At 40.3% G+C, this 14,867-nt stretch overlaps 1 protein-coding gene across 1 annotated transcript in view; it reads left to right on the top strand.

The window, feature by feature from the left end:
- MAGI3 (membrane associated guanylate kinase, WW and PDZ domain containing 3) overlaps positions 1-14,867 on the top strand; it is a 115,149-nt gene that overhangs the window by 79,383 nt on the left and 20,899 nt on the right. The window contains exons 12-16 of the mRNA XM_034990279.1: positions 525-556; positions 2,590-2,746; positions 4,883-4,974; positions 6,626-6,818; positions 9,024-9,212. Coding sequence (XP_034846170.1) covers positions 525-556; positions 2,590-2,746; positions 4,883-4,974; positions 6,626-6,818; positions 9,024-9,212 — 663 coding nt within the window. The remainder of the gene's footprint in view (positions 1-524; positions 557-2,589; positions 2,747-4,882; positions 4,975-6,625; positions 6,819-9,023; positions 9,213-14,867) is intronic.

The raw sequence follows: 14,867 nt of genomic DNA, 5'->3' as shown, positions 1-14,867 counted from the left end.
GCCCTTCATGATTCTCTCTCTGGCTTTTAGTTTTCATTTTTGAGGCAAATGAGCAGTTTAACTTCATTGGGGTATTTTTCACTTTTCTCATTTCTTTGAACTATTTTTATTTCTTCTCTGGGTGGTATGGTAGAATGTGCTCAGAGTAAGGGGAGGATCTCTTTATGAGTGCTGGAGAGTTATCCAGGATTCCAACACCTTTAACAAAGAGACCAGAGTTTGGTGTCACACAGGTGTAATGCCATTTTCCTGCCTTGCTACCTGTTCTATGGTATGAGGAAGTGATGTAATCTATTTGAGTCTTCGTTGACCTGATCTATAAAGTGGTAGTAATGCTTATGCCTTAGGACTGTCGCAAAAATGAAGTGAGATAATATATGTACAATGCCTGGCACACAGCGGGTGTTGGCCATAGAATTTACTAGCCTACTAAAAGTCGAAGCTAGTTTTATCATAAACATGAGCAGTATTTGTGATCTGGAAATGCTTCCTCTGTTTTTAAAATTTGGCTCATTTTTTTTAAGGTCCTCCTTCACCAACTAAAACTGCCAAAATGGTGAGTATACAGTGGTCCTCACATGCTTCTTCCCAACACAGCAAGAGAGATACGGTGTCCCCCTCCGTAAGAGCAGCACTCTGTGGTGGTGATTATCCACTGGGAGAAGTGAGAAGGCATCCTGCCCTGGGCTTGTGTCAGAAACTCTGGGGAAACATGTGAGGTAGAGAGGAGGCGTGCTTTCCTGGTTAAGTATTTCTACCGAATGCTAGCTGTCCATACTGCCAGCAGCCCTGTCCTCTAAATGGTAAAGCATGAAGACACCGAAGTGCCCACCTCGAAGTCCTTCTGCTTTCTTTGTGTTTCAGAGGAGCAAGGGTAAGGAAGTAGCTACATGTTAGGGCAGAGAGTAAAACCTGTGACATCTCCCTGACGCCCAAAGAGAAGGAGCGGTAGATTCACATCATTTCCTGGGGACATTAAATACCCACACTGAGATAACCTTCTCACAATGGACAACACAAGACTTTCTAGAATAACTGTGGCCTCTGTGCTCAATTTGCTTGTTATCAAAGTGATAGGCTGTCAGACTTGTAACAGTGTTTTCTTTGGCATTCTTCTGAATAACTGAGTAGCCTATTTAAGGACCTATATAGCAAATAAGATCTAAAAAAGGGTACAGCAAACAGTGCCAGGAAAGAAAGTGGGCTGGGGCGACGTGTAGCTGCCAAAATATCCACAATTACGTGGGTCTGGCTATAAAGACAATTATATATACAATCCTAATTTAGTTCTAGTTTGCTTGATTGGGAGTCTGTCATCTTGCAATGGAAAGATGGGCTTCCATAACCATCCACCATAGGCTATTAAAGGAAAGACCAACCGATATAAAATGGGTGAATTCTTTCTAATCCACCCAGTAGGATCCTCTACAAATTTGCTGTCTTATGGCTCAACAGGAAAGAAACATTCTGCACTTGTATAGACTTACAACCAGTGTGAACAGAAATACTTTTTTGCCTACGTAGTTAAAATTGCACTGTGTTTTTCTACGTTTCTCTGGTTCCTCTGGTCATTGTTTTTAACTCCCGTGCTACCATTCTATTTCATAATGGACGCCAGTGCAGCCGTGGTGACCCTAATGTTTTATTACCAGTGACCTCGCGCTGCTCTGACAGAACCCTAGGACATGTCAGGGAGAGGGGAGGAGGCTGTTCTCGTCTTCCTGCCACCTGATGGGGTCTGGGTCAGTGACTCTGGGACAGCACGTTGCAGTGACTGTCCTCACCCCACTCCCTCCTGCATCCTAGTCCACATTTATTGTTTTATCACAGACATCCCTAATCTGCCTCCCCCAGCAAGAATGCAGAAGAACAGGCTCTTCTCAAAACCGTATTTATTTTCTCAGGCTGTTCATTGGATCCTTTTTTTTTTTCCTTTTCAAATTTTATTAAATCATTTTGCCTGGCTATTATTTCGGGAAAGAATGGGAAAAATACGAACCTAATGCCCCTGGTTGCCCTTACCAGATTGTCCCGCACAATTGTGCGCTCTTCCTTCATGTATTTGAATTGGCCATGTGGGGTTTTCATAGTGTCCTCTTTATAGCCTGCATTAGAGGTAACACTTCCTACTCCATTTTCTGAGCAGGAATGGCATCTCAGACATCTGCACTGGGAATTAAATTGAGTGAGTGGGGAGGTGGGGCGGATCAAAAGCTTCACGAGGCTGTTCACTTGGGTCCCCCCTCTTGCCACGCGCTGCCGCCATGGGTTATGTCCTTGCCCGTCTTCTTCTCTAAGTCCGTTTGTGTCTTGGGGGTGGAGGAAAGGGCAAGATCGTGTAAACTTAGGACTAATTCAGGCCCTTCGGTTGATGGCAGTATAAATCTTTTCTAATTTAAGTTAAATATGTTTTAACCAAGGACACACGGCTATGAAGGTAAATTCCTACAAGACTTTGCAGTGGCTTTGACCCTGCCATACCCCTCCCCACCTGTCATCAGTTGACACATCTGGTTCACACAATAGTTTTATGAACTAATCGACCATCTGGTTTTCTAAAATACTAAGTAAGGCCCTTTTCCATTTCAGAAAACAGACAAAAAGGAAAATTCAGGAAGTTTGGAGGCCATAAATGAGCCCATTCCCCAGCCTATGCCTTTTCCACCCAGCATTATCAGGTCAGGATCCCCGAAATTGGATCCTTCTGAGGTCTACCTGAAATCGAAGACTTTATATGAAGATAAACGTAAGTAGCTGTGGAATATTTCAGGACAGCATGTGACAAAATCAATTTGAATTTTCTGAAAAACTGGGACCTTTCCATCTTTCAAAACCATATTGAAAAGTTATTCCTTATCCCCATTTTCATATAACTCTGGGCTTCTTCCATTTCTATTCAACATTCATTCATCCATTTTTTTTCAAAACCAGGGATTAAGTACCTACTATCTTCCTAACACCCTAGTAGGTGTTAGGACTATAGAGATAAATAGGCTCCACAGGCCCTGTGCCCAAAAAGATGATTAACCCTAAATGGAAAAGACAAATATGTAATCAAAGAAGTGTGTATAAATAAGTCCAAATGAGCCTCACAGGGATCCAAAGGAGGAGATGGTCAATTTTACCACTGGGGGTGGTAGGAAGTGTCAGATCCTGCTTCACGTAGGAAGTTAAGCCGGAACCACATCTTCAAAGACGAAGAGGTGTTCATGAGACGAGAAAAAGGGAAGGAAAGCAGGAGTAACCTTTGCACATTGACCTTGCACGGCCCGAGTTCTGCAAGTAGCCCAGTTCAGCTGGGTGCATTTGGCACAGGAAACCAGAGCGGAGAGCAGGGACAAGCAGGCTGAAGAGGGTGGGCGAGGCCGTTCTGAGGAAGCGGGAGTCCATCATAGAAAGTATGGAGAGCCTCGGAATGGTTTGTAGGGATGATCATCTTGGACTTGGTTTCAGAGAGATTCTCCTGGCGGGAGTAAGAGGAATGGTAAATCAGAGGGTGTGCAGCCTGAGGAGGAAACCAGAGTAGACCGCTCAGAGGAGCCCAGCTGAGAGGTGATGAGCAGAGAGCATGCAGAAGACAGAAATTCAGTTTTGTGCTAATTTACTTAAAATGATAAATCTTTTCCAAAGTAAAATTGCAGCTTACGTAGGCTTAATTTTTTTAAATTAATTTGTTTCTAAGAAACAGATCTAAATCTACCTTGGAAACTCTGTACACAGGTGGAAATATGTATAATCGACTTCATAGTTATTTAACCAGTTCCAGATCTTTATCTTGATAGGCCCAGGCCATATTCAGAAAGATGAAAACCAGATGCAAACACAGCAAAGCAATAATTTAAATTAATAGCACTATGGGGAATCCCTTTCTTCTGATTTGCCATTGAAAGCCTGATATATTCTTAGTATTGGTAGAAACTACTCAGCCCCTTTAGGCTGCACCCATAAAGTAACTGAGTTGAGTTCCAGAGTCTTCTATCCCTAAAGTTCTGTAATTCTAATAAGAATCATTTCTCAAGAGACTGCTTCTAAGGAACATTATCAGGATTTACCCCGTACGGTATCTCAGGTTTTATGTAGTTCCTCAACATGTTTCCAGCAAAGACTTCTTGCTTGTGAATAACATCAATATTTTCTTGAAGGTCAAATTATTTTAGTTGTGAAGTAGATTTTCCGGACTTAATATTCTGATGAATGTGACCTGCCCTTGGGGGACAGAATGGGGGGGTGAAGAGCCTGGACCCTAGAAATCAAGTTGGCTCGAAATCTCAGCTCTGCCATTTACTTGCTGCCTGACACTGGGCCACTTATCTAGGCCTCAGTTTCCACAGCTAGAAAATGGGGCTGATGGTAGGTGTTAGCGATCATTATTTTCTTTTAAAATAATACCCGTTTGCAAAATTAGGCTAAGCGAGTATGGAATGCTTTTCAAAAACAAAGGTATTAGTTTAGGAGTAGAATTAAGGCATTTTATGGGCTCTCTTTTCCTAGGATTTGTCCAAATGTTAATTTAGATAATTTCTACCTATCAAATATCAAACTTAAATTGGATGATTCTGTATTTAATATCACAACATTGATTTGAAAGCATTAGGACTTAATGGCAGCATAATGGAAGTGGGGGTAAATGTTTCTGAGCAATCTCAATACAAACTTTTGTTTAGAGCTGAAAACAAAGATTTGGGATTGAACTTTTTTTTGTACTAGTATGTAGTGGTATGTTCTTGTGTAAGTTTTCACCTACAAGAAAGTTCTGAGGTTATAGTTTATTGAACTCTGTAATATCCTACTAAATAATTGCATTGTTTTATTGTAATCCTTTTTAAATAAATCAAAGTATTTTGTTTTACTTATTTATGTATATTTTTCTGGTTTCCCTTAGCACCAAACACCAAGGACTTGGATGTTTTTCTTCGGAAACAGGAGTCGGGGTTTGGCTTCCGGGTACTGGGAGGAGAGGGACCGGACCAGTCTGTAAGTTCACATACTTCAGAATTTGGCCGTTCCTATGAACTTTTAGGGGCTATTTGGTAGAATATGGTGATTTTGTTCTTTTTTTTTTTTTTTTAAGATTTTGATTTCTCTAAGCATCTCATGAATGAGAGGAAGAACTGCATTTCTATTAGTGTGATGGTCTCGCAGTTACCTTGTTGTGGCTGAGGCTAGAACTGAATATGTCCACTGTAAATTGGGCAGTAATTAATTTCTGTCTTTCTCTACGTGCCTACAGCTTATTTTCAATTTTTATTTCCCTTTGCCTTTGTTAAATTTTAAGACCTTTGCCTTCTCTAAGAAAGAAGCATCCTGTTTACCACCATCGGTCTGTCCTTTGCTCCATAAACAGGTGGCATGAGCCTTTGCATATTCTGTCACTTACTCTTATTAATGGGTTGACATTTTCATGCTCAGTACTTTGCGTGCCATTTCATCCGCTATACCTAGGAAAATATGAAATAATTGATATTTCTGTTCAGAAAGCATAAGGGTTATGTTTGTAAAGCATTTAAAATGCACAACTTCGTACACAATTCTCACATAAAGTTTAGAGAACAAATGTAATGGCTTCTATTTTTAAGTTTTGCCCTTAGTCTGAATGACAGAGAAGTAATGTACTTTGTAGAGTTGGAGAACATATTTAAGTTTTTTCTGTGTGATATAAGAAAGACATTATTATCATGCTTGGAAGATAGGTGAGTAACAATAACCTTTTAAAATGACAGGCTTCTTTCTATTTCTGGATAGAATAGTTGATTTATGTATTATAAATGTGTTCTAATTAGCCATATTGGCTATAGTTAAAACAATTATAAGAGACAAATAAAGCTCAAGACGGGTCAGCTTATACAGGGCAATTGTTCTTGGTGGAAGACATGATTTTGTTTTAATGCTTCCTATTTTGTTGGTACATATAGTGGTGACTAAGACATTTTCAGAATTTATATCAAACAACTTGGGAGAAACCCTTCTCTTAAATGTCAGGTTTTAGCAGCTCTGAAACTAGCCCGAACATTCAGGATTCCCTAATAACAGGATTCTAATTGCCGGCAAGCAAAATGGGCCAGATCTGTTTACCTCGATGTAAGTGGACCTCAGGCCACTCTGTTCCCCCCGAGATATATCTACTGCTTTGAGATTTAGGAACAAGAAATGTTTCTGGGTTGTAAATACTGAATTTCCACTAGTAACCATATGTAATGGGAGTTTCTTGAGAATTATCCCAATTGTGGTGAATGGTGTGTAGAAAACCTTTGCAGATGCACTTAATACACTTTTTGTACTTTTTAGTAGCTATTCCACAGAACTGCATTTTCTGAATTCAGTGTCTTTTGTTGTATTGCTAAAAGTGATAGTGGCAGTTTTTAAGTTATTGAACAGCTTTGCCTTTTCCACCTTGTGTCTACGCATCGCTGAAGATCCAGAAGGGATCATGTAGTGTGGTGATGTGAAGTGCCCTTTTAGAGAATGGTCACTTTCTAAGATACTACCGTTCTCAAACGTTCATAGTTGAACTGCAAAAATACGTTAGTTTGTGTAGTACTGGGTCAGGAAGTCTTTAACTTAGTTAAGGGTCGTAGTAGATCTTAGTTGACTGTAGAGACCAACCTACACTTTGTTTTCTTATCAGATCTACATCGGGGCCATCATTCCTCTGGGCGCAGCGGAGAAAGATGGTCGGCTCCGTGCAGCTGACGAGCTGATGTGCATTGATGGGATTCCCGTGAAAGGGAAGTCTCACAAACAAGTCTTGGATCTCATGACAACGGCGGCTCGAAATGGCCACGTGCTATTAACTGTCAGAAGAAAGATCTTCTATGGTGGTATGTGAGCCTGTTCCCGCTTTATAGGTTAATCAAGAAACAAAGAGACTTAGGCCGTTTTCTATATGGTTTTGCAGGTATTTTAGTATGTTTCCTGGTGTATCAGATAAGCCATTTGGTGTGATCCAGAGCCTCATCATGGAAGGCCATTTAAGGTCAAAAGGATCCGGAAATAATACTACTACTAAATTTGGGCCTCTGTATTAAGACTATATTAACGTATTGACAGATTTTGCCAAGGTTATTGTAGACGGGAATATCAAGTTAAAGTCTGTTTTCTTAAAAACAAATACAATTTTTTAGTCATACCAAGAGATCCCTTGAGCTGAATATAAAAAACTTGGGATCCTGATGAATTGCCAAGTATTCAAAGAGGGCAGAATGTTTCTATTTGAGAATTTTTAATATAATGTCATTTCACATTAAAAAATAAAAACATTTATTGAGTGCTTCACTCTGTCTGAGACATACCGATTCTTTTATTTAGTTTTTACAACACTAGGCTGTAAATACTGTCATTATTCAGTTTTACAGTTACCCACAGAATGGTTGAGAGACACATAACTGATGAGTAGTAGGGCCAGGGATTAAAACAGGGAGTTTAATTGTAGAGCCCAGGGTCTAAACCATTACATGAGGCTGTGAATACATTTTTCTCATCAATAGCTTTGTGAATATTACACCAGAATTTTTAGAAGTGAATTCTTGCCACTTGAAGATTTTAAAAAGACAACCCTGTAGCACAAGAGTGTAAGCCTCATCAAGGTAGGGATATTTATGCATTTAGTTAACTGCTGTATCCCCCACACATAGAACAGTGCCTGCCCAGCACAGAGTGGACATCAACAAATGTTTGTTGACTTGATGAATACTTGCATTACTCTTAAAAATGAGGCACGGTGTTTTTGATTGCAGCATCCAAAGGAAAGGCCTGCCTGTTTCCCTAAGTATCAGGCATTTAGAGACTCAGATTTAATGCAGCGTTGGTTGTGTTGGAGACAGAACATAACCACATGCAGTAAAAAATGTTGTACAGCCAGAGGCTGGCTCTCTCCCGGAAAGCATCATGAAGAAGTTTCATAGTAGTTTGGTATTACTGGAGGCATTTAGCTAATTCATTATAACCACGCATTATACAAAAACAAAACAAAACAAAACCTTTATTTTTCATTAATGATTGGATGTTGGGCCGCACTTTGTTGAAATTCTAAAACATAATCTCAGAATCATGTAGATTTTGAGCCAAAAGAGCACTTAGAAGTGGGTATTCCTCAGGGGCGGCGTATTTTATTAATGATGGCTCGGATCAAATTATGGCACAAAATTTGCCTGTTTTTTTTTTTAATCAGTTAGGACTAACTTGTGTTATTCTTTCTTGAATTCTGATGTCATACTTGAATAAGAAAAAAAGGTATAAGTTAATTCTCCATTTGCTGGGGATTCCTATGACCTATTCTACGCCTAAGAGAATTGGCTGTTCATGTGGACAGCTTGTCATATGCTGGATGGGGTAGGTGGAGGGCTGCTGATGGTTAGCGCATCTGGTATCATCAATCAGGAAGATTGCAGCTGTAAAACACATTCTAACTTCTCAACCAGTGAGGGGCAGCACCTCTGCCCTGGTGCAGTGACCCCAGCATCACATTATTCAGTTTTATTATATATATATATATAATATATATATAAATATATATTATATCTTATATTTATAATATATAAATATAAAAATAATATAATTTGTAGTATATATATTTTATATTTGATATATTACATATATAAAATATATATAATCTTCGTCCTGCACTAAGTTATATTTAACGTTGATTTTAAAAGGAAGTGTACTGGGTCAGTTTTCATTACCAGCTTTTGTTAAAATTACTGGTCAGAATCCTGCTGGAATTAAGACAATTTCAAGAAGAATTGGTTTGCCATGAACTTTCATGGAAGCTTCGAAAAGCTTCCTTTAAAATGAGAAGACCTACCATTCTTCCAGTTATACACTGGCAGAGTATTGAAGTTGTCAGACCCACTGATGCAGCCTACAGCTGCGCCCGATGATGTCCAGAGCTCATGTGGGGGGACTGCTTCTCTAGGCTATAGGTTATTCGAATCTGCATTTTCCTGTGAGAGGCTTAGCGCAGAAACACTTTAGTCAACAAAAATTATGATTTCCAGAAATATCAGACTTGTTCATGTTTATTATAGAGAAACAACCTGAGGATGATAGCTCTCAAGCCTTCCTTTCAACACAGAATGGCTCGCCCCGCCTGAACCGAGCAGAGGTCCCAGCCAGGCCTGCTCCGCAGGAGGCCTATGATGTAGTCTTGCACCGAAAGGAAAATGAAGGATTTGGCTTTGTCATCCTCACCTCCAAAAACAAACCACCTCCAGGAGGTAAGGGCTGCTGTATCCTACTGTCCCTGCAATTTCAGTTTTCTGAGTCTCCCAGTGGGCTTTGTGAAACTAATTAGGAATTATGTATAAATTGCCTTAGAGACTTATCTTTTTACGAACGATGAATATTTTCTTTATTTTCAAAACCATGTAGTCTGAATCTGAACTTCCAGGCCTCAGGTTTAGCTATCATCTCAGATTCCATAACATCAGTCTTAGCGGCTCCGTTTGCACCCAGATTATACCGTGGCAGGATATGGGGGGGCGTGCCCTATGAGATTCAGCAAAAGGACAATGCTGAGTTTTTTCAAATAAGGAGGCATAGGTTTTTGGTTTTTTTTTTTTTTTTAGGAGAAACTGCGTATGCAGAAATGAATTAAATGCTAGAAGTAGTTGAGAAGAAGCAAAACAGATTAATAGAAAAATCTTGACCCAAATATGTCTTAAATAGTCCTTTTGTGTTTAATCACAATTGCCACATTCCAGCTATAAAGGAACCTTCTTAAATGACAAGAGGCATTTTTATCTTTTATAGATGCGTCAGTGAAAGGTAAAAATTTTGTCAGAACTTTAAGCATTAATCTAAATATCCTGAACCCAGTTTAACAGAATACTGTCACCTGGGAAGGATGAGTGTATGTATTATTAATTCCTTCAACAAAGGAGGACTTACCTCTAGTCTGTTCAGGGCTGTTACAGTCCAGCAAATTAAATATTTGTCTTGCCTTTATGTTTCTAAGAAATAATCATCTTTAAATATAATTATAACATCCAAGACGAACCATGAGAGACGATGGACTCTGAGAAACAAACTGAGGGTTCTAGAGGGGAGAGGGTTGGGAGGATGGGTTAGCCTGGTGATGGGTATTAAAGAGGGCACGTTCTGCATGGAGCACTGGGTGTTATGCACAAACAATGAATCATGGAACACTACATCTAAAACTAATGATGTAATGTATGGGGATTAACATAACAATAAAAAACTAAAAATAAATAAATATAATTATAAGATCCAAATGAATGTAAGATGAGAACCAGAAAATTGAGATTGATCTATCATACTTGTCTGGTGACTTTATTTTTCCAAGTCAAATGGTAAACATCTTTGACCACAGGAAAATGTGTGCTTGCCTTTGCCAGTGGATTTGATTATATCCCGAGTAGTGAGATCCTCTTAGACTAGAGGGTCACTAAAATCTTAGAAAAAGAAGAAAACCCTTGCAGGAGTGTCGGAAGCCAAACCAGTTTACAAAAATCTTGCTAAAATTAATGCAAGTGTGTGAAGGAAGAAGATTCTGTGACATGGATGAGTTATTACTCTAGTATCAGGTCACTGCTCATGGATACTAGTTTCCATTTTCCAAAAGCAGTTGCTATGGTAACACTTGGAACTGGAACTGTCACTGATGCTCTGAGGATGATTATGTGGCCTGTGTTGGAAAAATGAAAGAAAGCAGGTTTTTGGTGGATTTTGTATTAAAGCTTTGGAAATCAGTATTTCCCAAACCAGGTAACCATTTTAGATAACCATATCTTTATTCTCATGCCATCCAAGAATCCCATGCATTCAGATTAACAAAAACAGTGCAAGATTATTACTCAGTGTGAGAGATGCTAGCCGCTTTTTATACTGAAGAGACTCCTTTTCTAGGACTGCTGAAATTAGGGGAGAGTCTAGGGCCTACCATAAAACAAAGCAATATGGAGGAATTCAGTAAAATAAGTTGCATTACTTATATAGGTTTAACATTTTTATATTATTCATTTATATTTAAAATGTATGTTGCATCTTAATATGTATTAAGTATATTCTTTTTATTTGTGTATGTTTGTCTATATTTAGATTTTTCAAATATTTTTATATTTATTCATTTTAATTGTTTCCTTCTATTTTGATGGTTTTGTGTACCGTAGATGCTGGATCTCTGTATAAGACAGTGTCATTAGCTGTTGGGCTCTGGAATCAGACAAACTCAGATTCAAGCCCTGCTTATGTCTTTTAACAGCTGTCTGATCTTGGGCAAATTACTTACCCTCCAAGAGCTCCAATTTCCTCTCTAAGATGAGGATGATGATAACACTTCCTGTCTCATAGGAGTCTGAGGATTAAAGGAGATCATGCCTTAGCCTGGACCTTCAATAAATGTTAGCTGCTGGTGCCTGTTGGAGCTTCTGCTGCTACCACCATTGTGTTATTTATAAAAGTGTTTGTCACTGTCCCTTGCTTTTTTTTTTTCTTTAAGAAACTTTAAAAAGTTTATCAATACTTGAGTAACAAGATGGGAAAGAAAGCCCAATTAAAATGTAAGATTGAGGCAGCAGCTCATGTGTAGCAGGAAATGAGTGTTTGCAGCTCATTAATTAGCAACCTGAATGGTAAATTAGGCTTCGGGTGCCCGTGAATTTTATATAAAGTACTTGAGCTTTTCAGTCATTGGTGCAAACCCAGAATTGGTAATTTCACTGAAATGCTAGATGATAATCTCATGGAATGCTGAGCCCTGCAAGCCTCCTTCTTGGGATGCCATGCATCTCGTATAGATAGAAGGAGGGCCCTGGGGGGCTTGGATGAGGAGCTTTCACTCCCGAAGACTGAGCAGTCCTGCAAACTGCATTACACAGAAGGTGCGCTTTAGACAAGAGTTAGCACAGGTAAAAGGTAGGAAAGCTCTCAGAATAGATCATTCTTTATAGACCTGGTCTTGGTATAGATTGGTACTCTGTTCAGGATAGGTTCTTTCTTTCTTCTGATTAAATGCATTTTCTGGGGACATTTGTCCCAAGCAGAGTTCCCGGCAGCATCTCTGACACCAGTCATGAAATTCTGAGATTCTCGGGGTGCCTGGGTGGCTCAGTCGTTAAGCGTCTGCCTTCAGCGCCGGTCGTGATCCGGGGTCCTGGGATCGAGCCCCGCACTGGCTCCCTGCTCAGCGGGGAGTTGGCCTCTTCCTCTCCCCCCTCACCCTGCTTGTACTCTCTCTCTCTCTCTCTCTGACAAATAAATAAATAAAATCTTAAAAAAAAAAAAAAAAGAAGGAAGGAAATTCTGAGATTGTCTGCAGTTGACTTTTTCAAAGATCAGGGATCTGGTCTAGCACCCTTACTGCCCTAGCCCTAGCCCCAGCTTGTGCAAGTGCTCAGTGAACAGAGTCCCTAGAAAAGATCTCTATTTAGGATGAAAAGGCTTGCCTAGTTTTTACTTTGCTAGTGCTTCAGAGGTTTTAGTGTTTCTTTTCTTTAGCACATACTTCTCAGTTCTGGTTGCAAAGGATTCTTTGAGAGGGGACATTTCCAGTTACTGTCCTTTCTTTTCCCGAAAGAAATGTTTTAAGAGCACTGAAGTGACCTCAACAGCTGGACAAGCCAGTCTGGGAGAAGATTTAGGCCAAAGATGAATGAAGACAGATAAATTGGTTTTATGGCAAACGCCTGTGGACTTTGTATATCAACAAAAGCAAGGCAGGACTTCAGACTTGTCCCTAGCTATGTGTACTCTACAGGGTTACCTTGAAAACTTGCCAGTCTGTTCAAAAGTTATCCTTCTCCTGGTCTCTTTGCTGTTTTTAACTGTTTTGATAATACAGCTGTCAACGCCGAGACTGTAATAATCTGACTACTTTTACCTTCCTTCACCCAGACAACTAACCCTTCAGGAAGTTCTGTCCCAAGATTTGCTGATTCCCTTTGAGCACATTGCTCACATGATGAGAAAGGAGCCACTGAGACGTCAGAGATTCATTTTGTTTGATGCTTTCCCAAGTCTGACCAAACCCCTTTCAGCGTGTCAAGGGTCTGAATGATTTTCTTCTCAGGGCAACTAGAATGAACAGCACGTATCAGTAGATCTTTTCTAAGAAGGAGAATAACTAAGGGATTGAGGTAGAAGGTCACCACAGGGCCACTGTCTGGTTCAGCATATGTTCCTTCTTTTTTTTTTTAAAGATTTTATTTATTTATTTGAGAGAGAGAGAATGAGAGAGAGAGAACACATGAGAGGGGATAGGGTCAGAGGACGAAGCAGACTCCCCACTGAGCAGGGAGCCCGATACGGGACTCGATCCAGGGACTCCAGGATCATGACCTGAGCCGAAGGCAGTCGCTTAACCAACTGAGCCACTCAGGCGCCCCTCTTTTTTTTTTTTTTTTTTAAAGATTTTATTTATTTATTTGACAGAGAAAGACACAGCGAGAGAGGGAACACAAACGGGGAGTGGGAGAGGGAGAGGCAGACTCCCCAATGAGCAGGGAGTCCGATGCGGGACTCGATCCCGGGACTCCAGGATCATGACCTGAGCCGAAGGCAGTCGCTTAACCAACTGAGCCACCCAGGCGCCCGTGTTCCTTCTTTTTTTTTTTTAAGATTTTATTTATTTATTGGAGAGAGAGAGCACGAGCAGGGAGGAGAGGGAGAAGCAGGCTCCCCTCCCCCGCCAAGCAGGGAGCCCGATGCAGGACTCGATCCCAGGGCCCTGGGATCATGACTTGAGCCAAAGGCAGACGCTTAACCGACTGAGCCCCCCCAGGCGCCCCTCAGCATACGCTTCTGACCTGCTGTCCTCTCTGCAAATTGCTCACACCTCCTGGCACAGGACATGGCCCGTACTGCTCGGGTGCTTTTCTAATTACTTTGTTTTAAGGAAAATGGTATAATAAGTGCTTGATATAATTCAGAGCTAAAAGGCACTTGCTTCCAACATTGACTTCCTCTATTTTAGGATAAAATCTCTCACTGTAGAATCTTAGAAGAGCCAGGGAATGGCCCTGTCTGTGGGGCTATAAATCACAGCCAAGAATAACTTCCAGTTCAAATGAAGGCCTATTAAAATGTCCCTGACATACACTTACTATGACTCAGAAATACTACTAAGGAGCCCATTTTACGATGAAAATTAAACATAGAGTGCCATTTTAAATATTAATTATCCCTATTCGTAACAATCAGTAGTCAGCAGGAGGCAAATGCCCGACAAGTTTACCGATCCAGGTAAGGAAATTCTTAAGGAACCTGGGAGGAACATTTCTTAATACAAATGCCCCTTATTAAAAGGGGTGAAAGATATTTTGACAAGATCTCCTGAGTGTCTGAGAACTCGTTTTAAGCCATAACAGCAAAGTGTCTTCATAGTCTAGGAGAGCCTTCAGCGTCATGAGCCAGTAGAACTGTGTGGTGTGTCTTGGCAAATGTCTTAGCCTCCGCTTTGTGCATTCAGGGCAGGATTTTATCCCTGAGCCAAATAATCTCAACGTTAAACATTTCATGTTCTGATTCCCCTCACCTCTCCCAAAAATCTAAAGGCACAAACAAAAGGAATTTTGCTACAGAACTAAGTAGGATTTAACGGTCAGTCATCTCACCATGCCTGGATTTCTGGGCAGTAACAGAATTCTGAGTCCTAACCTTGAATCTGAACTGCATTTATTTACAAGGCCCCCCGTGGGAGTAAATACGCCTTCAGCAGAACCAAAGATGGTCTCGTTGTGGCAGTTTCCGAAATAGTCAAAATAGGATGCAGTCTCAATGGCCAACAATAAGCAAGAAGCATCAGTTTCGTGGGAGAGTATCGTAAATATCAGGGAGGTCAGTAGCCTTCAAACAGGATCGTTAGGAAGGCAGCATAAAAATTGGAGAAAGGTTTATGGTGAGTGGAAAACAGC

Source organism: Mirounga leonina, unplaced genomic scaffold (assembly GCF_011800145.1).
Source record: "Mirounga leonina isolate KUSES-001 unplaced genomic scaffold, KU_Mleo_1.0 Mir_507, whole genome shotgun sequence".
NCBI classification, from domain to species: Eukaryota; Metazoa; Chordata; class Mammalia; order Carnivora; family Phocidae; genus Mirounga; species Mirounga leonina.
The sequence above is the reverse complement of the archived record's forward strand: the minus strand, read 5'-3'. Positions and strand labels throughout refer to the sequence as shown.